General features: G+C 43.9%; 1 protein-coding gene across 2 annotated transcripts in view; it reads left to right on the forward strand.

Annotated features, from left to right (window-relative positions):
* The first annotated feature begins 3,830 nt into the window (after window positions 1–3,830).
* MTG1 (mitochondrial ribosome associated GTPase 1) overlaps window positions 3,831–26,470 on the forward strand; it is a 28,684-nt gene continuing 6,044 nt past the window's right edge. Inside the window, exons 1-8 of one of the 2 annotated variants that reach the window (XM_075257796.1) lie at window positions 3,831–4,037; window positions 7,407–7,471; window positions 9,027–9,131; window positions 9,300–9,380; window positions 15,940–15,996; window positions 18,853–18,943; window positions 19,024–19,085; window positions 25,554–25,650. In XM_075257796.1, the coding sequence (XP_075113897.1) occupies window positions 3,953–4,037; window positions 7,407–7,471; window positions 9,027–9,131; window positions 9,300–9,380; window positions 15,940–15,996; window positions 18,853–18,943; window positions 19,024–19,085; window positions 25,554–25,650 (643 nt within the window). In that variant the 5' untranslated portion in view covers window positions 3,831–3,952. The remainder of the gene's footprint in view (window positions 4,038–7,406; window positions 7,472–9,026; window positions 9,132–9,299; window positions 9,381–15,939; window positions 15,997–18,852; window positions 18,944–19,023; window positions 19,086–25,553; window positions 25,651–26,470) is intronic. The other variant, XM_075257797.1, reaches the window with a different exon arrangement.

Genomic DNA, 26,470 nt, shown 5'->3' on the forward strand with positions numbered 1-26,470 from the left:
AAGATGGGGAGCCAGTTGTAACTACAGCCTGAGGTCCCCTAGAAGGCAGGGAAGGTTTATTATTGTACCTGCCTTCCCAGTCGCTGTGTCCACAGCGCTCAATGTGTGCTGTATACACAGCTATGGGAGCCAACATAATGCGGCTCCCCTTTAACCCAGTGGTCACTTATTGAGATCAGAGGCTGTTAGAGAGGAACCCTCTGGTAATCGGTTCCAAAGCATCTAAAGGTGGTGTGGTCCTCTCACAACTCCACCAGGTGAGACTTTTTGATCTCTTTACCTGTCCTGTTAGGGTAAGTTTACACGGGGTTTTTTGGATCGGAGGCCGCCTCAGGTTCCGATCCAAAAACCGGGTAGCCGCATCTGAAAGCCGGTGCACTGCACCGGTATCCAGTCACGCACTCTGCTCCGGATTAGGCCCAATGAATGGGAAAAGGTAGTGTCTTCAGGCCGAATTGCGAGGTGAATCGGCCCGAAGAATGAGCATCTTGCTTCTTTTTTCCAGGAACTGGAAGAAACAGCTCCCAGAAAAAAGACCTGAGCTTCTCCGATTGATGTCAATGGGAGCTGTCTTTTTGGTCCGGGTTTTGAGGCGGATACGGCCTCAAAACCCTGAGCAAAAAACTCTGTGTGAACTTACCCTTATACCTACTGAATTACGTAGTGCTTCATATACCCCAGTTTAATGTCCCCTCCCCCATCTCTGCCCCTAGTTTCATCTCCCCCCTCCATCTCTGCCGACAGTTTCATGTCCCCCCCTCTATCTCTGCCCCCAGATTCATGTCCCCCCTTTCATCTCTGTCCCCAGTTTCATGTCCCCCTTTCATCTCTTCCCCCATTTTCATGAGCCCCCCTAAATCTCTGCCCCAAGTTTCATGTCTCTCCTCCATCTCTGCCACCAGTTTAATGTCCCCCCCTTCATCTGCCCCCAGTTTCATGTCCCTCCTGTTCATCTGCCCCCAGTTTCATGTCCCTCCTCTTCATCATGTTCCCCCTCAATATTTAACATAAAAAACACTTATACTCAACTTTCCTCAATCCCCTGCAGCTCCGTCCACTGACGTAATCTTTATGTTTTTTTGTGCACTACTCTATGTAGCCAGCAATAGAATTGCTGCATTTTTTTTTTGCAAAGCATTGCATTAGTGATCAGACCCCCTGGGGTTCAAGACCCCTAGGGGTCTAATAAATGCATAATAAATGTATTCTGGGTGTCAGAATATGGTGACTTTTAGAAAAAAAAATTCTTTGGCACAGTTTTGGATTTTTGTTAAGGGGTAAAATGTAAATAAAACTATTGCTGTGTTTTTTTGAGCCAAAGCCAAGAGTGGCTACTAAGAGAATGGAAAATACCTAGAAAGCTTCTAATATGTCTTCCTTCTTCTCAATTCACTGCTGGCTTTGGCTCAGAAAAACGCAGCAAAATCTGCAATAAAAAGGCTGCATTTCCGTAACGTGGGGCCTCAAACTTAGGGTGTTTCTTTTCAGGTTGGGACACGCTGTACCCAGGTGCAGCTATAGCCAAATCCAGTTCCCGGGCACCAGTGCTGTGACTTTAGGGTAAGTGTGACACCCATTAATTCCTGGCTGTGGTTTTGCTGTTGCCACATCCAGAGGAATTAAAGGTGGCTGGAATGAATCCATGTTTCACTTACAGAAAAGTGAAAGTAACGGTGGCCGGGGATGCAGCATCCAGGTACATAGTGTGACATCACCCAACAGATGTTACCTCACTTTGCTCCCAGTCACATACATTTACCACTAATTGTAGGTTACACATGTACTTACATTGCTTCTAATGGAAAAGTACATATGTATCAAGGCAAATAGCGGTAAACATGTATGACAGCACCCCTATGTTGCGGTTTGTGCTATGTGACTATAGTATAGGGGTCGTCAGCTTTACAATTATTGGTTTTCACTCCGAGTACCTCATCTTTGATTTTTTTAATTTAAATCGGCATGCTGAACAAAAAAGGTTGCCTACCCCTGTTCTAGACCCTCCCCCTGTATCCTGGTGATGGGCAGCCATTGGAACCACTCCAATTGCAGCTTGATGCTGCAAGCATCACTCACGTCTTCACGCTGAGCGTGGCGGCGGGTTTCTACAGAGGAGCCAAAGACCAGCAATGTGGAAGGTAAGTATTACTTACCCACACAAACAAAAACTATTTTCCCCCCTGATCTTTTAATTTCACTGACCCCTCTGAGAACTACAACTCCCAACAGCTCCAGATGCTCCTGATCTGTTGAGAGTTGTAGACCTTCCCCTCCCCCAAACTAATTTCCCACTGTATTGTTATGCTAGTGTCTGGTCTAGGGTTCCAGCATAACAATACCTAAGTCGCAGGGGCCCCTGTACACCACACATCACGTCATCAAGGCCCAGGGTGCTATGGAAAGAGGAGAGCCGGAAAGCAGGAGCGGGATGAAGTAAGTGATGCAGCCAGATTCTCTCCAGTTTTGCGATCGGATTTTAACAACCAAAAAAAACATAGTCACCTGTCCCCAGCACCCCATTGTCTCTATCACCTGGAAATCCTGTACCTTATTGGTCTCAGCGGTCACATGAGGTGCAGGATTCCCAGCAAGAAGGCGCCAGCATGAGACAGAATGGACACTGGTGCCGGACAATGGATATGCTTTTATTGTTTGTTTTTTGTTTTACACCTACTGCTTGATACAGGGGTTGCTCCAATTCCTGGACAACCTCTTTAAAGGATTTATCCACCTTTCTAATATTGATGACCTGTCTTTAGGATAGGCCATCAATATTACATCTGTATGGGTACAACAGCCAGAACCTCTGCAGATCAGCTTTTCTAGGACAGTGTGGCTACAGGTAATGGTAATAATTCTAGAAGCCACACAGGGTGCAGTGGTGGGTTTAAAGAGGACCTTTCACGTCCTTGGGCACATGTGGCGTAATACACCGCTAGTAAGCCGTCAGTGCGCTGAATTCAGCGCACTGTTGGCTTTCCCGTTCTGTGCCCCCGCTGAAGAGATATTGGTGCCGTTATCGTAGATCTTCAGTGTCAGAAGGGCGCTTCTGACAGTCAGTCAGGACATTCCTCAACGTCATCAGTAGGTGGTAAGGAATGCCCACTCTGACAGTACAGCGCAATAGATTCTACTGTGAGAAGAGGCGTTCCTGACAGACTGTCAGAAACGCCCTTCTGACAGCGAAGAGCTGCGGTAACGGCATCGATATCTCTGCAGCGGTGGCACAGAACGGGAAAGCCGATAGCGCACTGAATTCAGCGCATTGGCGGATTTCTAGCGGTGTATTACACCGCATGTGCCCGTGGACGTGAAGTAGTGCAGTGGTGAACATCATATAGTGGGTGAGCAGCATGGCATTGTTATTGCCTGTAGCCGTGCTCTGTCATGGTACGGCTGATCTGCAGGGGTCCTGGCAGTGGGCCCCCAGAAACAATTCCACCGGGGGGCCCTAGGCATCCCAGTCTGACTGCAGGAGACCCTCACAGTTTGGCTCATGAGCCTCTAGCCATCTCTATATGACCTTGACATTGCTGGAAAAACAAATACTGTCCTATAGACATTAAAATGAAACCAAGCAGTGGAATGCAGCCAGGAGACGTTCAGCATTTACAAATAGCTGTTTAATAAGGAAAATTACAGTATCGGGTCAGGGTCATAGTTTTATCACATAGTGCGCATGCGTTATCTAGGAGCTAGTCTCCCCGAATAAAAAAAAATGACAGGAGAACGAGTTTTCATCGACATCTGCTATCAGTCACAGGAGGCGTGGTCTCTATCGCTCTGCGTCTGCGCACACGCACGGTTCTCTTACACATTACGCTCGAAGGAACCAATTAACAGTAGACAGTGTTATTGCGGGGAACATTTTGGCTCCTGGACGTGTGTGCGTCAGTAAATGATGTCCTCCTTAGGGAGAAGGTAGTCGAGCTGCGTATTTGAAGTTGTAGAAATGAGATTTTCGTTTCTTCTCCGCCGGCCCTTTGACTTTGGGCAGCGGGATGTCGCGCACTGGTTTCCAGGACATATGGCCAAGGGTGAGGCGGATGGTTGAAGTGAGGGCTGTGTGACTGCGTAGGACAGCATGATAAGAAGGGCATAACAGGGATGTTCGGGGTAGTAGAACCTACATTAAAACCATCACAATTTCATGCTGTTTTGTTTAATAATTCTGCACCTGACTCAGGACTTCACAATATCCCCACAAAATATAGGAGTACAGTAACTATACAGATATATTTAAAGGGGCTCTCCAGGGAGGCTTGTTCCAATTCCTTCCTTCTAGGTTTTCTGGGATGGTTTTGACCCAAGTACATATACAGCCCAGGTATCTAAGTGGTGATCACAAGTGAGGAGGCAGAGCAACCCAGTGACTTCCTACTGGTCCTGATCCCCTGACTCGGTATTGGAACCATCCCATAACCTCTATGTGTAGAATCTAATAAGAAACAACCAAAAAACAGGAGGAAATAAGTTACTCTATGGCCTCATATATATATATATATATATATATATCCATGTTCACACTCCGCTAGTAGATTGAACCATTTCTATGGTACCATTTACATGATCTGGTATATTAATGGTCCGGTGTAGGACAATAAAATGGGGCGACACACGGAAGAAATCTTTATGCCAGTTTTGTCGTTCAGTCATGGCTGGCCATTGGCAACACTCCCTAAGACCACATGTTGCAGAAACACATCGTTTTATAAGCCAAAGTCAGGGATTGCTTGAAAAGAAATGGAAAATATATTGAAAGCACTTGGATGATTCCCTTCTGTTTAATCCACTTCTGACTTTGGTTCAAAAAACCGCAGCAAAATCTGCATCAAAAAACAACTCCCTGGAAAACACTTTTATGGCACACTATGCAAAGAAAGCTGCTGCTGCATACTATAAATAGAGCCATTACTTAAATTTTGTTGTTGTTTATTTTTTTTCTTAACCCATTCCATATAAATTAAAAAAAATACAACATGCCACACAATATACGTTTTTTTGAAACATAAGGACAGAAAAAGGTGTCAAATAATAAACTTGTACTGCCATCATTTGGGGTAAGGCTTCTGGCGATGAACTCCTGTCTTGTTTGGGATCTGTTTTCATGCATGCAGCAGAAAGGTTTCTGTATACACACATCTCCACAGCAACAAATCAGTGGCCTTAGTGGTATACAGCAACGGCCTGATGTGTATACATGGACATATTTCTGCTGTTTGTAAATAAGTCCCATTGGGGAGGGCCAGAGCTCAGCACTGGGAGGACAGGTACCTGTAGGTTCTTTTATTATTTTACTGGTTTACCTGCACTTATCCAAGTGTATTTTTTATTTTTTTTTAGAATTAGAACGACACAAAAATATAAGTACCGTATATCTTTGAGTATAAACCGACCCGAATATAAGCCGAGGCCCCTAATTTTACCACAAAAAAACTGGGAAAATGTATTGACTTGAGTATAAGCTGAGGGGGGGAAATGTCAGCAGCTACTGGAAAATTTCAAAAATTAAAATGGTTGGAGTTTTTGGGTGCAGTAGTTGCTGGGGAAGGGGAGGGGGTGTTTTGGTTGTCTGTCTGCCCCTTCCCTGAGCTTGAGAACTGAGTTTTTTTCCCCACTTGTAATTCAGCCTGGCTGAATATAGGGTATCTGCAGTGCTCCTATTAACCCCTTCCTGACGGAACAGGAGCAGTGCAGATACCCTATATTCAGTAGACCAGTCACTGTCAGACACAGGGATACCTAATGTGTATGTGTGTCACAGTCATTTTCAACTTTTATATGTATTCTAGGGAAAGGAGGGATTTACAACTTTAATTTATTTTTCTATATTCTTTTTAAAGCTTCTTTTCATTTTTCACTATTTTATGGGAGACTCTATACATTACTATTGCGGAAGGTCATAGAGCCCCCCCCCAAAAAAAAAAAAAAAAAATTAAAAAAAAGAAAATTATTTTTTTTTTAACTGCTTGACACGAGTATAAGCTAAGGGGGGGTTTTTCAGCACAAACACTGTGCTGAAAAATTCGGCTTATTCTCAAGTATATATGGCAAACTGTGAGGACCCACTACAGACAATATAGACAGCTGGCAACAAACTTACATAGCAATCAGGAAAGACTGTGATAAAATATTTTAATATATTTTTGTCCACTGTTTGGAAGAAAATAGTTCCATCCCTAAGTGGAGTGGATTTTTTATTGGAGACACTTTCCATGCGGTTTTGTCAGCTGATACTGGGATTTCTGCTGTGAACTTACAGTTTGATGTTCTGTGGATCTGCACAATAAACTGTGATTGGCTAGCTACTACAATTTCTTCTTCAATAGATGATCTGTAACTTATTGAAGTGAACTTATGTGGGAAAAATGTACGGCCATATGAATGGCAGGCATTCCCATTGAAAACAAGGTAAAAAATTATGAACATGTCGATGTCCTTAGGCCCAATTCCGACGGCCATAATACAACATTGTAGAAGGGTCTGTAGTATTACTGTAAACTCCAGTTCCAACCATGAGTCTAATGAGCCGAACTAGTTGCATCATAGGTATCTGGTGTTCTGTAAAATCTCTGGTCTTAGTGGGATCTGCACTGTTACCATCTGAATGAGGCCTAACTGGCAGAGTAACTGCCTTGAAAATGGCCGCACTAAGTCCAGTCCAAAAAGTCCAGTGACAAAGCGTATGTGTTCATATATGGCCATAAACTGGCAAGCAGCAGATTACACAATTACACTACTTGTGGGCTTCCTCAAGGGACACAGGACAATAACGAGATTATACCTAGCGTTTTTTTGTCTTTTTTTTAGTTTGGGGGCATAAATGACTCAAGACGCTCTACATTATTAAGAGGCATGCACCTCATAATAATTGTGGTGGATCTGATGCCATCAAACCACAGATTAAAGCGGCTTGCACACGACCGTATGCTAACCGGCTGCCATGAATGAATGGCACAGGCTGTGCATAGAGGACACGTGATGCATACATGGGCTGTGCTTCCGCAACCCCTTTCGTTCAATAAATAGGAGCCGCAAAAGTAGGACTGCAAAATCGGACAGGAATAGGACATGTTCCGTATTTTACATCCCAAACTGTCTGCCCGCACACGTGACTATGTAATTCACGGTCATGTGTATGGGCCCATAGATATGAAGGGGTCAGTGTGCTATCTGGGAGAAACCGAGATAGCAGACTGACCATTCATACAGTAGTGTGCAAGGGGGTTAAGACCACCATATAAAACAGCAGTTCTTAATAAATATACACCACTGCTTGTCGGTTTGTCTAGAGACTCGCATACAAATGTCCTTTTTATTTAAAAGCAGTAAAGCAATAGCAAACGTCACATAATACATGCTATACTTGGAGCTCTTAATTAATTAATGTCAATTTTCTCCTGCAGGTCTTAAACAGATGAAAGCTAAACTATCCAAAATTGACTGCATTGTTGAAGTACATGATGCCCGAATATCCTTTTGTGTCTGGAATAACTAATTTAATTGATCACTTTTACATTAGGCCATATTCACACACAAATTTCTGCAACTAAAAAGCAAATCCATTTATCTGAATAGTGTTGCGGTGGAAAGTCTCTGGATTTCTGCCATCCTATTTAAATGAATTGCATAGTTTTAGCAATTTCTGAAAATATGCTGTATGTGAATATATACTTAGGGTGCATTAACGCATTGGATTCAGATCATATTTTTACAACAAAATTGTGACAAACCACCATTTTGTCATGATTTTATGCCAATTGCGGTAACAGAATGTTATGTGACCACAACATGTTAATGCTCCCTGATGACAGCCGTGGCTGGCTGTGTTTGGACTGGGAAAGATGGTCCATGTGCTCGTCACATTTCTAAGCTGAATTAAATGTATCCTATCATTACAGCTCATTTTTTTGTTCCTAACACATAGGAATAGCCTTAAGAAAGGCTATTCCTCTCCTTCCTTTAGATGTCTTCTCCGCACCGCTGTTCCGTAGAAATCACATTTTTCGTCGATATGCAAATGAGTTCTCTCGCAGCAGGGCCCCAGGCGGCCCCAGCGCTCAAGCAGCACTGGGGGTGTCCCCAATTCTGTGAGAGAACTCTCCAGCGCCGACTCCATCTTCTTCAGGAACGGGCTGTCTTCTCGTCTTCTTCCGGCGCGGGCGGTCAAACTTCTAGGCCGAGGGCAAAGCCAGCCACAAGAAAATGGCCGCTTACACAGTAGGAACCCTTTAAACTTTTTGCATGATAGAGATAACTAATACCATGGTTTTAGTTTTTACTGAGCCACTGTAGGATTTGGAAATGTGGCCCTCACGTGGACTATGTTCTCATCAGGTTTGGAATTTTTTTGCAACCATCATATTACAGTTATGGCAACTTATGTGCCATAATTCATCTATTATTTTCAAAAATGTGTCCTTTGCTTACCTATGTCATGTTAATATTTGGCCCAAGCCTAAGGACTGGTTCGTATATTGTAGACTGATTTGCTGCTACAAAGAGACAATGATATGAACTTATGGTGTGGCTGAAAGCTGTCCAGTTTTCTTAGTCATTGCAGTTTTCAAATAGATTCTGAAGAATTGATTGGCAATTGCTTATTGTTAAACGGTTTTTCTTAACACCAAAATCTTTGCGCTGTTGTAGGACAGTTAGTGACATGGTTAACATACCTTTGTTATATCTATCTTGCTGTTTAGAAAGTTAGCTTATAATCCGTATGCAAATGAGCTGTTTGTATACAGGGCATGGTACATATTTTTGCCTCCGATCACCATTCAGTGCTACTCCCCCCTAGCATAATGACTGACAGGTACCAAAGGTGAACTTGGTTGCTCAGCATGAGCAGTCATACCCCAGATTCACTGGACAACTCGTCTTGTGATCCTCCAGTCTTATACTTGGCCCCTATTTTTTTTTTTTTTTTTATACAGACTTTCCTCAATGCAGGCATCGGTGACATTGGGTATTTATGAAACTTACACTTATGCTATTTATCTAAAAATGTCCTTAGCAAGAAATACATCCCTTTATCTGGCCGAAACCCTCTCTTTAAAGAGTACCTTGGAATTAAACCTCACTTGCTTGTACTCAACAAGCTTGATCTGGCAGACACCTCACATCAAAAGGTGAATAAAGGACAAGGGTCATTTCAGTTGTGACTGTGTAATCCGCTTTGTTTGAAAGTTTGCATTTTACAAATACTCATAGTAATGTTGGTAGATCTTTTGTTTCATGAACAACTTTTTTCCAATGACTGTATCATTTAATTCTTACAATGTCTCTATCCTTTTTAGAGGATTGTTTCTCAGCTAGAGAAGCAGGGAGTCGGAAAGGTCATATACACTGACTGCGTTCGGGAAGAAAACGTCAAACAGGTGTGTAATGTTTTGCATCCCTTTGTTTGTGGCTCAGGCGGGGGCTAAGGATTGCTTTTGTTCCCTGAATATCTACTGAAAGTGCGATATTTCTGAGATGGGGCATTTTCTATGCTGCAACCTTACTGGGGTGAGATTGTAACATTATATCTTTTTAAAAAGGCTCATTTGATGAATCTAGTATACAGACAGTAAAGACCGCTAGAATAGTTAACAACACCCTCTTCTAAACCCACTTTTCAGAAATATTGCAACGTTTCACTTTGTGGGGTTTTTTTATAGCAGAAATAAAGCGTGCAGGGCATGATAATTTCCCACCATTCAAAACTGCATATAAATTGAACGATTTTGTAGAAATTGGTATAAAAAAAAAAAAAGGTTTCTCGCAATATTTCACTGGGGGACACAGCACCATGGGTATAGACCTGGCCACTAGGAGGCGGACACTAGGGAAATGAAAGAAGTTGGTTCCGCCCACACAGGCTATACCCTCCCACTGACCCTGCACTCAGTCAGTTTTTAACCTAGTGTCGTAGGAGGCAGTCACGACCTGAGTCAGGTCTTTCTGTCTTACATCATTTTTTTGTTTTTTCTTTCAGGGGCAGGGGGTTGTCAGTGTTTAGGCAACACTAGTCGTACCCCTGCAGACGCAAGCGTTCTACTTAAGAACGCCTCGCAGTCACCCAGTCCCCCTCTTTTTGCTGCAGTGGCGGCTGGATATTCCAGCGACCCCATGGTTATGTGTGAGGTATCACCAAAGGGGTGAGTCTGTGGCACCTGAAGACTTCGGACTGGTAAGTATGAGCAGGTGAACATAGGTGAGTATGTTGCCCTTCTTTTCTCTCTCTGCTCTTCCTCTCTCTGTTCTCCCCTCCCTGCGGCCTGTCTTGCCTTCTTCCTGGGGCTTGGGGCACCAGCTTTGTTCTGGGCAGACAGCATGGACCATGCGGCCGGCGATGGGCTCCAGGCGGCGGACGCGGCTTCTAATTGAAGCCGCGGCTTCGCCAGCGTGTAGGCCGCACTAGACCTGCACGTCCTCGGAGTTTTGGGGCGTCCGACCAGCCCCGGGAGCCACGCGGCGGCTGTGACCTCTACTTGAGGTACTCTACGGGTAGGCCGCGCTGGGTTCCATTGTGTTCCCGAGCCTCCGCGGCGTGCATGTGGCCGGCGCCGGGAGCCGTGTGGTGGCCGCGGCTTCTACTTGAGGCCGCGGCTTCGCCGGCATGTAGGCCGCACTAGGCCCCGCCTAATCCCTGGGCTTTCCTGAGTCAAGGGGGCCGCCCATAGGGCGGAGGGTGGGCTTGGTTGTTTTTTCCCACCTCCTTTGTGCAGGAACCCTGTAGGGAGGGTCTTGTTTTTATGTCACTTCCTGTTCTGAGGACTGTTTGTCTGTTGCAGTCGCAGCTCTGGTGCAGCCTGGTTATTCTTCTTGTGCAGCTCGTCTGCAGCGGTTGGGGATCGTCTCCTTCCAGTGGCTTGGTAGGCGCCCCTTGGAGGTTGTTTTTTCAGTTTTTACTGCATGATATTTCATGAAGTGTCTTCCTGGGGTCCTTGCGCCCCTGCTGGTGTCACATTTATGTATGCTCCAGCTGCTAGCTAAAATGTCCTTGTGGACAGGCTGTATCTATATGTTCTTTTTGTAACTCCGCTCAGCCTGCTGGGATCCCCTGAACTTTTTGTTCCTTTTCGACGGTTTGGGCATTTTTCTCCCAGGCTTCAAAATACCGCCTGACTTAGTCTATGGCGGTATTTTGAAGCGGCTGTCTGCTAGTTGGCTGCCTCGGTCTGCAGTCAGCAGCTGTGGTTGAGGCCCTAATAAGTTTTCAATCTCAGGGGCTGCTCTCAAAGGAGGGCAAGGAAATCCTTTAGGTCAGACGGAGAATATGCGCACGGCCCCTCTAGGACAGGTGGATCTGGCTCTCCTCCTGTTTGCATCTGTTTAGTTTGGGGATGCCTCTGACTCTGAACCGGAGTACTAGTCAGGCACATTGGTAGTAGCTGCTACGCAGGAGCTTTGTCCATGTAAGTTGTGATATTTTCAAATAATGGAGAATCCTAGGGCTGTGGCTCAGGAGGATATCTCCTCCTGCTTGCTCTGTTTTTTCTTGGGATGCTGCTGACTCCTAGCCAGAGTTCTAGCCAGGCACATTGGTAGCAACTAATATGCAGGAGTTTGCCTGTGCTGTTTGTGATTCTCTTCAGATACGGAGGGCTGTTGACTTCATCCGGTCTGTCCCCTGGTTGTTCCAGGAGGTCAGATGTTCTGTTTCTTTTTCCGAATTTATGCATTTCTAGGTGGACCGTGTCCTTTGTGGGGTCCGGCCATTGCCAGTTTTTCTAGGGCTGCCCTTTGCCTCTAGGTTTGGATATCCGTCAGGATAAAATTTTTCCTCCAATAGCCGAGATTCGATCTCTTCAGTCCAGTATGTCGCATTTGTGGAGGTGGCTTGATGGTCGCGTCTTTGAAGCCGTCACCCTTGCCCGGTTCCAATAGCTGTCTTTTTTGCTGGCAATCTTGGCACGTTGGGGCCGGTGCCAGCCCATCCTGGGGGACCCAACTTTCCTGTCACTCGAGTTTGTCTCAAGCTTTATGGATGGTGCTCCTCCCCGGGGGTTTCCTGGGGAAAGCTTGTCTTCTATCTGCTGGCAGTTGTCATTACCAATGCCAGCTTTTCTGTGAGAGGCAGGGTTCGAAGTCCAAAATGTTCTGGAATGATGGTCCAGGGGATTCTCCCTCCAATCAATCTGTTGAATCGGGGGGCCATCTTTCGAGATCTGCACCCTGAGGGTTGGCCGGCTCGCTTCAGTTTGGCTATTACACCACCCTCGCCTTCTTGAATCCCCAGAGCGGAACAAAGCACCTGGCAGCTTCCGGAGGTCTCCCACTCCCTGAGGTGGGCAGAATTTTCAGTCGCTGCTCCCTTAGCAATTCAGGCTGCCAGTTTTTTTAACCAGAAGGTTCCCTGTACATGGCCAGGCGCAAGGATCCTCAGGCGTTTGTGCCGACGCGCTTGGGCTTCCTGGTGGAGGTTTTCAGCTTCTGTATCTGTTCCTCCCTTTCTCCCTCCTTCTGGGGTCCTCAGGAACTCAAGGTGAGAGGTTCCTGCCATCCTGGTAGCTCCAGTCTGACCTCGTCTAGGCTAGTTCACAGTCCTCATGATTCGGTTGGCAGACTCCTTTTCTGCAAGAGAATCTGCTCTCTCAAAGATTCCACTTCACCTTACGTTTGCCGCGTTTAAAGACGAGGCTGTTGAGGGCGAGTCTTTGAGACTGTTATTTCAGTCTACGTTCTAGGCCAGGGAGCCACAATCAGCTAAAGTTGGTTCCATCACTTTTGGGAGTCTTATGTCCGCTGGTTCGGAGCTGAAGTTTGTGGTACTTTTCTTTGCCCAGGGTCCAGGTTTTTCTCAGTCTGAATTGGATCAGGCTCTTGGCTTTTTCCTGAAAGGTCAGATATCTGTGCTTATTTTCTTCCGGTGGCCCTGGTTGTCCTTGCTCAAGTAAGACCGTTCTTCTAGGGCAGGGATCACGGTGTCCCTCTCTACTGGCTTCCAGTGATCCGTGGTATCTTGCCTCATTCTTGAGGTACCTCAGGATCTTCCTTGAGCCTCTAAAGCAAGTTCGCTTTCTTGTTGCAACCACTTCTGTTTGTAGGGTTCTGAGTTGGCTGCTTTTCGCGCCAGTCTCCCTTCTTGGTTCTTCACAGAATAGGGTTGTTCTTTGTCCTCCACCTTCTTTTCTTTCTAGGATGGTGTCTCTTTTTCTTGTCAATGAGCGCATTGTCTTGCCGTCTTTTTGTCCGGAACCTAAGCATCCTCGTGGGCACCATGCACCTCCGAGATGTGTCCAGGCGGCTGGATTTACCAGCTCTCATGGAACCGTTTTTTTTATGCTCTTTTGTGTTTTCCAGGGAACTCTAGGAAGGGCCTGTCTCTTCCAGGGTGTCCATCTCTAGATGGATTTGACCTGTCGTAGGGAGCCTCACAGTTAGAGGGTAGGGATTGGCCTTCCCGTGTGATGGCTCATGCTACCAGGGCTGTTGGTGCTTCTGGGACTGTTTGGCATCAGGCTTCTGGATTGCTGGTCTGCAAGACTGTTCATGGGCTTTGGTGCACATTTTCAGTAAATTTTCCACATCTCGTTTTGTGTCTTCTGCCGATGCCAGGTAGTCGGAGGGTTCTGCAGGCGGCAGTGCGTCGGTTGTTCGCAGGACTGTCTGTTTTTTCCCTCCCTCAGGGACTGCTTTTGGATGTCCCATGGTGTTGTGTCCCCCAGTGAAATATTGCGAGAAAAGGGGATTTTTGTGTACTCACCTGTAAAATCCTTTTCTCGTTGTTTCACTGGGGGGACACAGGTCCCACCCGTTGTATTTATTTGTACGGGATTTTTTGTTTGATTTCTTTACGAATTTAGGTTGTTGGTTCCGTATTCCTGTTTTTGGACTCTCTCCTACTGCTGTGGTACAAAACTGACTGAGTGCATGGTCAGTGGTAGGGTATAGCCTGTGTGGGCGGAGCCAACTTCTTTCATTTCCCTAGTGTCCGCTTCCTAGTGGCCAGTTCTATACCCATGGTCCTGTGTCCCCCAGTCAAACAACGAGAAAAAGATTTTACAGGTGAGTACACAAAAATCCCCTTTTTTACCTTCTGTGTATGACAGCCAGACACCTGTCCTTTCACTATGAGAAACTTCATTCACTTTTTTTTTTGCACTATTTTATGGGAGAGTCTATACATCAATATTGTGACTGGTCATAGACCCCCCTTCCCCCTATTATATAATATTTTTTTTTCTTTTCTTTTCTGACTCGAGTATAAGGCGAGGGGGGACTTTTTCAGCACAAAAACTGGGCTGTAAAATTCGGCTTATATTCGAGTATATGCGGTGTATATATATAGTCTACAACATAAGCTATTTCTTTAAATGTATTTTGTATATGAATGTGAGATAGAACACGAGTTTCAGGTGCACATATGTGTTTTAGTGCATTTTTTTCAAAAAAAATTATGTGTTTGGCACAAAGTTGCTTGAAGGTGGATGTGGCTGTTGATAACCCATTGAGACATATGTAATCTTTAGGTTGTCTACTTTCACTTGCTTTCTACAATGTATAATCCCTACATTTTATAGGATGATACTTTTTTTAACCACTTCCGGACCGCCCATAGACTATATACGTCCGGGAAGTGGTTGCCTAGTTCTGCCAGGACGTACCTGTACGTCCATCAGAACACAGCAGCTGCATGGAGATCGTGTAGCTGCTTTCACTAGGAGCCGGCTGTAACTTCAGCCGGAGCTCCCAGAGAGAAGACAGGGCAGATTTATTACCTCCCCTGCCTTCTCGATCGCTGTGTATACAGCGCTGTATACACAGCTATGGACGCAGCCATAATTTAGCTGCCCTCTGACCCGGCGGACACGTGATCCCTGGGAGCCTACAGGACTCAGATCAGCTCAGTAAGCTGTGTATACAGTGTGCAGGAGGCTGGATTTCTCCTGTATCTGAGGTTAAAAGTACCAGCCCCAGTTATAGGAGAAATCAGCCTCAAGTACAAAAAAAAAAGTGATCAGATGTCCCCAAAGGTCTCTTATGACTTTATGGGGACACAATCTGGAAAAAAAATAAAATAAAAATATAATAAAAAAGTTTTAAAAAAATGTAAATAAAATAATAATAAAAAATAAATAAAACGCTAATAAAACGCCGTTATTAAAGGTTATAGCCCCACCCCCGACGACACCATACAAAATAAAAATTACCGTAACGGAGAGGAAAAACTATATTATAAAGTTTTTCAGTGACACTTTGTGTTATTAAATTAAAAAAAAAATAAATTGAAAACCAGACACAATTTCCCTCCTATTTTGTTTATATTTTCCCAGATATAAAAAAAATTAAAACACATTTGAAAATAAAAACAACATAAAAATAAAGCCCTAGGTGTCCCCGAAAAAAGACGCAAAAATTAGTTGACTGAGACATACGGGAAAAATGTTACAGCCCTCAAAACCGCACATACAAAATAAACCTAAAATGTGTCTGGTCCTGGACCACAAATTGGCCCGGTACTGAAGTGATTAACATTTCCAGCTTCAAAGTAGATTTTTATTCCTTCCAGTTCTGGTGATTTTCTGAAGACACATGTATGCAGGTGTAGGCCTTAGTAATATGTATGAAATCTGCACATGTTGAAATCTTATTTTTAGGAGGTTTGGTGCATATAATTTATTCTTTGTTTTCCACTTTTACCAACTAATATACATTTGCATAAAACATTCACTTTAAATCAAAATTGTATGAAGGTCCCTGTTCACATACAGTACCAAGTGGCATTCTGCAATGCTGCAGGTGTCTACTTTAAAAAAAAAATATAGGTGGGGGGTTGGATGATTTTTTAATGTTGCAATTTAGGTTCGATTTGTCCGTCTCAAAACTGTGAAAAAAGCTCCGGCTACCGGAGGTGCAAAATTTCCAGAGACCCTTGTCAGTGAAAGGCTTAAACTGCTGGTATATACCCTTCTAACCTTTTTGCTGTATTTTATTCTTTTTAACTTTTAGATCGTTCCAGCTATTATTGAGCGGGTTGGAAGTAATCCTCGGTTCAACAGAGAAGAGGTCAGGTTCTTTCCGGACTGGATGAAGTGGATTAAATGTCATGAAATACTGTAGACTTGACCCAATACTATAGGGCAGTGTTTTAACTCTTATTTTTATCAGGTTCACACTCACAGAGAACCTTTCATGTCCTCTCAGATTAGGAGTGTTCTATACCATAGCAAAGCTGATAGTGTGCTGAATTTAATGCATTTTCAGATTTGCAGAGAAAAAGAATTTAGCATTCTATAATTATTTTATTTTAGATTGGATTTTTGAAAAGGTTTACCTATGTTCTTATCAAGTGTTTTTGAAAATGGCTGAAATCAGTTTGCCATATCTATATAAAATGAGTTTTCCAGGACTTGGGTATTGATGATAATTAATATCAGATGAATGTGGTTCGGACACTCTTACTGATCAACTGACTTCAGGAAATATGGCATACAAGTTACAGAGATGATATCAAAGATGGGCTGTGCCATATTATTGCAGTTCATCTCCCATCCAAATGACCCAGGGGCACTACACAGTGGAAAGAGCATTTGTATTTTGGCCTTTATACACAGTGTTACTTATGACACTGTGAATCCTGGGTTCAGCAGATCAGTCAAGGTGCCAGGTTTTGGACCCACATGGATCAGATTTTGATGACCTTCAAAATTTATTCTGGAAAAGACCTTTTAAATGTGTCAATTTTTGCTGGTGTCTTCTGAGGAACTTTGGTTGGCTGAACTGGTGTGTACTTTTTTTCCCCATCGCTTTATCTTTAAAGGGGCTCTATCAGCAAAATCATGCTGATAGAGCTCCACATATGCGTGAATAGCCTTTAAAGTTATATTAAACTACCCCCTCCCCCCCCCCCCCCGTTTTAAAATAATACCCTAAAAAAGAATGTGCTCTACTTACGGATCGTGCACGCTGGGCGGGCATTCAGGGTGTGTCTTCTTCTTCATCCACGCCTCTTCTTCCTCCGACGTCCTCCAGTTCCGTCCTCCGGCGCTCGCGACCGGACACTGATATAAAAAAATGGCCTGGGCGCTTGCGCAGTAGCATGCGGCTTCTACTACGGCTAATGCGTCTGGGGGAGGACGGGACCGGAGGACGTCGGAGGAGGAAGAGGCGTGGATGAAGAAAACGGTGCACCCTGAATGCCCGCCCAGCGTGCACAATCCGTAAGTAGATAACATTCTTTTTTAGGGTTTTATTTTAAAACGGGGGTGGGGGTGGGGGTAGTTTAATATAACATTTACGGTGCCTGAATAGCCTTTTTAAAGGCTATTCACGCATATGTGGGGCTCTATCAGCATGATTTTGCTGATAGAGCCCCTTTAAAGAGGACCTTTCATGGTTTGGGGCACAGGCAGTTCTATATACTATATATACAAAAACAACAACATGGCACGGTATTGAAAATGTTTCAAAGTAATTTTCAAGTGAAAATAGACCAGCCCATATTCCTCTAATATCGTGTTGCTATCTCTATGAAGATATATGCAGGAAACGAAAGAACATTTGAGATAGACACAACACTCAACATATACATAAGTAAAAAAACTAATTTTTATTAAATCTACTTTTAAAAACAGATAAACAAAACACATACAGGGCAAGAAAAATTTCCCAATAGGCCAGGATTGGCATGAGAATATCAAATATAAATAATATATCCCTAAATAGGGAGGCAAATAAAGATAATGCAATAATCCATTAAAGCTTCAAGATCATAAAGAAGTAGAGTGCACTATGCAATTAAACCACAAGATGGCAGTGGAGTCCTCTAATACATGTTCCCGTTGCCTCCTACAAATTATCAATATAAAACATGGACGTAATGCAAAATACCTGGTAAAGTAAAGTCATATACTGTGGTACATCAAGAAGAAAAGAAAACAGGTGTTGCTAGCAAAACACCCTGTTCTTCTATAGGATCTAAGTAAAGCCAGCAGATAAATGTAAACCTGCTGGACTAATACAACAACATCCGTTATATGCAGTACAAAGTGCCAAAAAGAATACCAGGATAGGGAAGGAGGTAGGGGGAAAGGGGGAAGGAAATAAAATGCAAAATTGCAAATAGTAAGTATGTCCCACTGCTAGTAAAACCACACTTACTCACCCATAACGTATGGTATATAGAGGAAGCTAGTGGAAAGGAGCAGGCAGTTCTATATACTGCTGGAAAGCTGACAGTGCGCTGAATTCAGTTAAGATACCAGCACCGTTGAATTCAGCGCACTGTTGGCTTTCCTGATCTGTGCCCCGGGTGAAGAGCTAGCGATCCCTGTACCATAGCTCTTTACAGTCAGAAGGGCGTTTCTGACACTCTATCAGGAACGTCCTTCTGTACAAGCAGCGCCAATAGCGCTGTACAGTGTGAGCGGGGAGGAACGCCCCCTCTCTCTGCTCACAGTACTTGTCCATAGATGAGTATTATCAGGAGGGGAGGGGGCGTTCCTCCCCGATCTCAGAGCACAGCGCTATTGGCGCTGCTTGTACAGAAGTGTCAGAAACCCTTCTGACTGTAAAGCGCTACGGTACCGGGACCACTAGCTTTTCACCCGGGGCACAGAACAGGAAAGCTGCACTGAATTTAGCGCACTGTCGGCTTTCTAGCGGTGTATGGAACTGCCTGTGCCCCGGACCATGGAAGGTCCTCTTTAAGAAGTTGTCCAACACATATGAAAAAACTTACTTGCCCCTTGCACATGTATACAGAGTATAATAACGCTCTGCTTTATTATTAAAATATAACCATAACTCATACAGTACTGCATGACTGCTGGAGTTCCCTCATTCTTTTACTGTAAATTTGGACTTTCATTCTTTTTATACAAGTGTCTAGAGATGTATATTTTTTTTCTTTACCCATTACAGTCCCCAGAAATATCCATTATGGTGACTGGAATTCCTAACGTGGGAAAATCCTCTCTGATAAACGCTCTGCGCAGAACACATCTTAAAAAAGGTAGATACACTATTTTGATACATTACCTAACCCTTTTAGTAGTTTAGGTGTAAAAGCACAGTATATGTTTTCCATCCTAGGAAAAGCCTCTAGAGTCGGGGGAGAACCTGGAATTACCCGCTCAGTTCTTTGTAAGATACAGGTCAGTAATATGTTTTGTCTTAGAACAATTTATTTACAGTAAATGAACTGGTTAATATCTGACTATTTTACTTAAAGGGGTATTCCCATAACTCTTGTTCTGCAGCCTGCAGGCTCTGTGCTCTCTTCAGTTCCTGGATTTCTTGGCTCATTGGTGGGCGGTGTTTCATTTGCTCTGCCATCTGCTATGTTTGCAGTCAGTAATGAGGGATTGGTTTTAAAGGCATTACCACAGTATGAAGCTGATGTAGCAGAGCTGGATTTGAGTCAGCTTGCATTACATACAGAGGTAACGGACTCTGTATCTCAGCCCTTATCAGCCAAATTCAATTAAAGTGGAAATGCTGAAGATAGACAGCACAGTAATCACGGAGCTCTCACCTCCCCCCTCCCCTATCTGAGGAGCTCCGTTGCTTGTCAGCCCCTCCCTCCCCCCTGAGATCAGGCAGCTAGTCACTTGGGAAATGAGCAGAAAAGCCCAGTGGCCATAGAAACGCAGTGTCAACAATGAAGTGAATAAATTAAGATAGCGGCCAAGCAAAGCAGTTTTGATAAAGCAATGTATATAGGAAAAGTCATAAATCCACATAAACTAGCAGTATAGATAGGATGCTTTTCATGGGACAACCCCTCTAAATCAGACCCTATTAGTCCAGTTAGAAGATGAAGTAAAACCAGTTTGAGTCATTTTTATTATGAACATTTCTTTCCAACACCAATATTAAATAAAATTGTTCTATTTTGTTATGGTTAATAAACCGCTTATTTTAGCTCAGTGAGAAATTACACATTGTAAGAAAACATAAACAAAGCACCTCGCAGCACCTAGCGCATTATCACCTGGCAAAAAGAAATTCAATAGACAAGTGTAAACTGGGAAATCACCTTGAATTTGCTCTGATATAGTCACAGCACCAAAGTTAGCAGATAAACAACATTACAGAGTTAACAGCAGCCACAGATCCCACCCGTACAAAGACATCAAAATGGCAAAATACAGGATCTGCCTCTAACAACTCTGTGAGGAGTGTGTAGGAGAAAGAAAAGTAATAAATCCGCGCTTACCCTCCGACTTCTTGAATAGTAGCCTTTATTTAGAGTCTTAAACAAATAGCCTTGACACATGACGCGTTTCGGGACCCCCTAGTCCCTTTTTCAAGTGTACATAAGGTCATCAACAAATATAGTCAAACACTGAACTGATATAGACAAGTGTATGAATGGACACTCCCAAGGGAGTTCCTACCTCAACAGTGCTCAAAGTCATGTGAACACACATAAAACAAAAAAAATGGAGTCACTAATTGTTCATTTGGACAAATAAATTCATAAAAAAGCACATGAAGCAAATTCTTATCGTTCCGGTATGGGAGCTAATGACTGTGCATGCCCAAGGGATTGCCCACCCGGAAATGGTGTGTACAGGCAGTCCTGGAACGCAAATGCGCTCCACCGCGACCAGCGCCTGCACACAAAGCATAAACTGATATAGTCTCCACTGTAACAATATACCATCAACCAGCGTAACAAAATCTAAAGAAATACAGGTCTTTACTAGGTACATAGATGGTGAGGGACCCGTATACACGGGCATTTAACCCTCCAATAGTTCATACCAACTGCTATGTCTGCTCCTGCGGTGTCCGGAAGTAGGGAATCACAGGCAAATGTGCAGCGCAAGTGTGTTCCATCCGAAGCCACGCATGCGTGTAACTATCAACTGTGAAACGCAGATGCGCCCCACTGATACAAGGACGCATGCATGCGCGCTAGATCAATAATCTCAATATAGAGAACGCAAATGCGCTCCCCGGAAGCCGCACAAGCGCGTAGCCATCAACGGTGGAATGCAGATGCGCTCCACCGATACGGAAGTGCGCGCATGTGCACTAAATCATTGATATCAGTACCTTCCGATTGACCAAAATATAAACAATAGTAATAGTTAGATAAACAGCACTATATCTAGTAAATCAGGGGTGCCCAATACGTCGATCGCAATCTACCGGTCGATCGCAGGATCGTTGACAGCGCAGGCTGAAAATCATCTCTGGACACTGGCAGGCTGGGGCCTTGCACTCGTTCGCAGTCAAGGCTGCGGCGGCCCCGCCTGCCAGTGTCCAGAGATGATTCTTAGCCTGCGTTGTGAACAAGCAGACACCGGAGAGCTGTCTCCTGCTCTCACGCTCCGCCCTGCCCCGGGACCGCCCTGTCCCCGCCCCTGGCCCTGCTCCGGCCCCGCCCACAAGAAGTGGGTAATAGATCTTATCCCTTGGTCAGTTTAGAAAGTAGCTCACATGCTGAAAAAGTGTGAGCACCCCTGTAGTAAATGAACAAACAAGGAAAAAGTGAAACAGATTAAACGTATAAAGAGAATATGTAAAATATGGTAATATACATATAAATAAATCCGCTAAAAATATACGTATATATAAAATTGGAAATAGTACATTTCTCATTTTAACGTCTCAAATGTATTCGGTACATCAACCTAACCATCGACCATATTTTGGTTGATGTACCGAATAGATTTGAGATGTTAAAACGTTGTGAGATGTACTGTATATGCCAACTTAATACCCTATGTCCCTTAGGACTCAATGAAGCACTTGAAGACATCACATCGTGAGGTCTGATGTGCTGTATGCCTTGTACATGTGTTTTTTAGGCCTTTTCTTTTATGAAGAAGCTCTAATTACCGTATTTTTCGGACTATAAGACGCACCTAGGTTTTAGAGGAGGAAAATAGGGGAAAAAAATTTTGAAGCAAAAACTGGTAAAATATTTAATATATGGCAGTTGTAGTTTTGCAACAGCTGCAAGGCCACATTGACAGGTGACCCTGCAGCTGTACGGGGATGCATAGAGTGGGGGTTTTTTTGCGGGGCCAGAAGTACTTTTTAGTTTACCATTTTGGGGAATATCTATTGCTTAGATCACCTTTTATTGAAAAAAAACCCGGTGGTTTATGACATATGATTTTCTACATATATATATATATATATATATATATATATATATATATATATATATATATTCTAGGGACAGGAGGTGATTTAGAACTTTTATTTATTTCATATTTTATTATATATTTTTAAAGCTTTTTTTTTTTTTTTTTTTTTTTTTACTATTTTATTCCCCCCCCCCCCGGGGCTTGAACCTGCGGTCACTTGATTGCAAGTCCCATAGTCGGCAATACAACTGTATTGCCGTCTATGGGACATTCTGTCTATTAGTATTACGGCTGGTCATAGAGACCAGCCGCAATACTAATACAGCAGTGACAGGCCTGGGAGCCTCATTAGGCTCCCGGCTCTCACCCGAACAGGTCGGCTCCTGCGATATCGCCGCGCAGGAGCCGGCCTGCATCTTTACAGGTACGGGGGAGGCACAGGTTCGGGGGAGAAGGGGCCGCTGATACTGACCCGGCATCCGCTGTACTAGAGAGGCCGGGGAGGGATAGACGCCGGGGCCTGAGACATCGCTGCACGTCTCTGCCCTGCATGAAGCCAGCAGCGGGGGGACGGAGGAGCGGAATAGCAGCATCACTCCTCCCGCTGCTGGCTTCATGCAGGGCAGAGGAGCGCAGCGATGTCGCAGGCCCCGGCACCTGTAATGGCGTCTATCACTTGCCGGCTTCCGCCTCTCTATTACAGCGGATGCCAGGCGCCACATTCGGCCTATAAGACGCACCCTTCTTTTCCCCCCAAATTTTGGGGAAAAAAAGTGCGTCTTATAGTCCGAAAAATACGGTAGTTAATTTTTTATTTGCATTGGATATTTTTTTTTTTTATCTACATATTATTGGATCTCTTTATATTTATTTATTTCCAATTTTATATATATACTAGCTGGTACCCGCGACTTCGTCTGCGGTGATTGTAGAAGTGGGTATATACAGGCGCGGGTAAGGTTTTCGTACTGTGTATAAGGTGTGGGATATGAAATGTAACTTTGTATCTTGTTTTTGCTGTAATCCAGAGAACACGAGACTTTTGAGTTGAACGGAATTTTTATTTCAGCTGTTATACGGTGTTCTGAGAAACTGTACATAGTGTCTTTGGGACAGAGGTATTTCAGGTTAATATACTTCGATATACGACATTGTATGATTTGTTATTTTCTGCCAGTACATGTAAGTTTGTGCCTAGTTTTTTGACTCGTAGCCTCGTGCCATTACACAATCTGGGTGCATCGAGATTACGCATGAGTAGAACAGGGACGCCAATCGTGAGTTCTAGTTTATGTGAAGGGACGCCGGGTAATTCTAAGGTGGGCAGTAAGGCAGATTGGTGACATTATTATCGATCGTTACATGTCCGTGGTGTGTTGAAATGGTACATCGGAGTATACAGGCCAGAAGTAGTCCCAATTCAAACATGCTATCGGAACTTACCAGTGTCGTTGGCGTGGAGACCTAGGGAAGGTGGATGGATCGTGAAGACGAAACAGCAGTGAGGTGAGAGTGCCGTCGGGGAGTGTGGCGGGCTGGGGAGAGAGTAGTTCGGGTGCTGCGGCCTATGGTGGAGGAGCAAAATGGTGGCGTGCTGGAAACACGTTCTGTAGGTGGCTAAGATGCGCATGCTCTTGGCAACACAATTGAGAGGCTGGGTGGGCGGTGTCGCGGATCGTCAGAGCGATGAGGGTCGGCAAACATGGCTGCTCCGGAGGGTTAAAGAGGTAGCCTCCTGGAGTATCATTAAGGTGAGGGTGAAAATGGTAAAGTATATGTAAATGTGATTGTGTGGGGTTAGGGGCTAGGCTCAGGAGGGCAATATGAATTTTCTGGCTTGCTATGGTCCAAAGTGTGTGAGATTGCAGAGATGGTGATGTGAGTTTGGGTTTTGTGGGGGTCTGGGAAAAACGTATGTGCGCTATTGTGATGAAAAGTAGCCTATTGCACAATCCTTTTCAGCCAAATCGGTGGAGCGGGTTTTGCGTGATTGAGGAACAAACATCCAAACACACAAACCCACAAACATGCAAACTCACAAACTTTCACATTTATAATATTAATAGGATAGGATATACAGTATGTATATTTTTAGCGGATATGTGTATGTTTATGATCTTATGTACACTCAAAAAAGGGACCAGGGGGTCCCGAAACGCGTCGTGTATCAAGGCTAATTGTTTAAGACTCTAAATAAAGGCTGCTATTGAAGAAGTTGGAGGGTAAGCGCAGATTTATTACTTTTCTTTCTCCTACACACTCCTCACAGAGTTCTTTGAGGCTGATCCTATATTATACATTATAAATCACAGATTAAAGGAACACTAAACACATGTACAGAAAAAATAAAATAAAAAAGTCCCAGTCCTTTCTTTATTAATCTTTTCTTTTTTCCAGATGCTGTCACATGTTGCAGTTAAAACTGAGATACAGTATACACTCGAGTATAAGCCAAATTTTTCAGCACAGCACTCGGCTTATACTCGAATCAGCAAAAAAAAAAAAAATGTTTTTTGTTTTTTTTTATAGGGGGGGGGAGTCTATGACCAGCCGCAATATCAATGTATAGAATCTCCCATAAAATAGTGGGGAAAAAATGAAGCTTTAAAAAAAATAAAAAAAATTAAAAGTTCTAAATCACTAGAATAGACACCAAAGTAGAAAATGACTGTGAAACACATACACATTAGGTATCCCTGTGTCTGACAGTGCCCGGTCTACTGAATATAGGGGATCTGCAGTTCTTCTCTTCCGTGGGGAATGGGTCAATAGGAGCACTGCAGATCCCCTATATTCAGCCAGGCTGCATTCCATGTGGGGGAAAAAAAAAAACAGTCCTCAAGCTCAGGGAAGGGGCAGACAGACAACCAAAACACCCCCTCCCCTTCCCCAGCACCCAGCAAGTACTGCACCCAAAAACTCCGACCATTTTAATTTTGGAAATTTTCCAGTAGCTGCTGCATCTCTCTCCTCCCAACCCCTCCCCCGGCTTTTACTCGAGTCAATAAGTTTTCCAGTTTTTGTGGTAAAATTAGGGGCCTCGGCTTATATTTGGGTTGGCTTATACTCGAGTATATACAGTATATTCTCTTTGTTGGCGCTGTTATAAATAAAATGTAGCAATATTATTATTTTTGTCCCATGAGCTCAGCCATGCGTTTTCCTCCTCCTCCTCATAATCATTTGATGGGCTGCTACAACAGGGGCCTCTCTGGTTCCTCGCCTGTAGGAGGACAGAGGGATTAATAAAACCTATACCCTTTTATAATCCTTGCACCCGAGTCTGTATCCAGCTGAATATGTAGTAGACCAGCAGTAGATTAACGCAGATTGTTGTACCAGAATCATTCAAAACATGCTGAAAGCTGACAAACAATTCTATTTCTTGTTTACATTTAGCAATCATTTCTAGGTTTAGTGTTCCTTTAAATGTATAGAAGTTCCTGTGGAATACTCTGACATATTAGGAATATATGTTGTATAACCTCCTTATATAGAACTTTAATCATTTTACAGGTTTCAGAAAATCCACTCATATATCTCTTGGACACACCAGGAGTCCTTTCACCACGAATTGAGTCAGTTGAGACAGGAATGAAGTTGGCACTTTGTGGTAAAGCAGTAAATCTTACATTTATTTTCAGTGGCAATTGGTTAATCACAGCCGGTTCACGTCTTAAACTCTTAGGCTGGTCTTACACTACCGTAATGATTTGCAACATAGACACCGCAGATGCCCGTAAACTGCCGCACTCGCCCATAGAACTCTATGGGCGAGTGCGGCAGTTTACGGGCATGTTCTATAAATTGCGGACCATGGTTGCGGCCCGGCCACACCACGGATAAAATATCCGGTGGTGTAAGAGGCCGCGTTGACCATAATGTGATGTGTCCACAATTGAAAACCCTCAATTGTGGACCATTTGCGGACTTACATTACGATAGTGTAAGTGCAGCCTTAGTGTTTGCCAGCTGCCTGGTTTAGAAGCAACCTATTGGCCAAATGGTCACTATTGTTTTTGTTGAATTGGTCAGTTTTGTCATTTTAACCGGATTCTGGTTTTAAACTTTGAACCAGTGCCATTGTAAGCGTATGGTACAGGCAGGGATCGGTTGAATTCACTAATGTCAGAGACAATGAGGGGGGATTTACCAAGCCCTGCACTACAGAATTCTGGTGTTGGGAATTCACAGAATGTGGTTTAAGGCTGGTCTTACATGACAATAGTGGCTTTTGCGCTCAGCAACACTAATTTCACTCTAAAAAGTCATTCCGCAGACGTCCGTGTCCATCCGCAAAGTGCATCCGCAAGGCTCCGTGTGCACACCACAAAAAAAAAAAAAAAAGTACTGATGTCATTACATAGTCCTAAACCCCTGGTTAAAGGGGCTCTATCAGCAAAATCATGCTGATAGAGCTCCACATATGCGTG

The sequence above is a fragment of the Leptodactylus fuscus genome, chromosome 10 (assembly GCF_031893055.1).
Source record: "Leptodactylus fuscus isolate aLepFus1 chromosome 10, aLepFus1.hap2, whole genome shotgun sequence".
NCBI classification, from domain to species: domain Eukaryota; kingdom Metazoa; phylum Chordata; class Amphibia; order Anura; family Leptodactylidae; genus Leptodactylus; species Leptodactylus fuscus.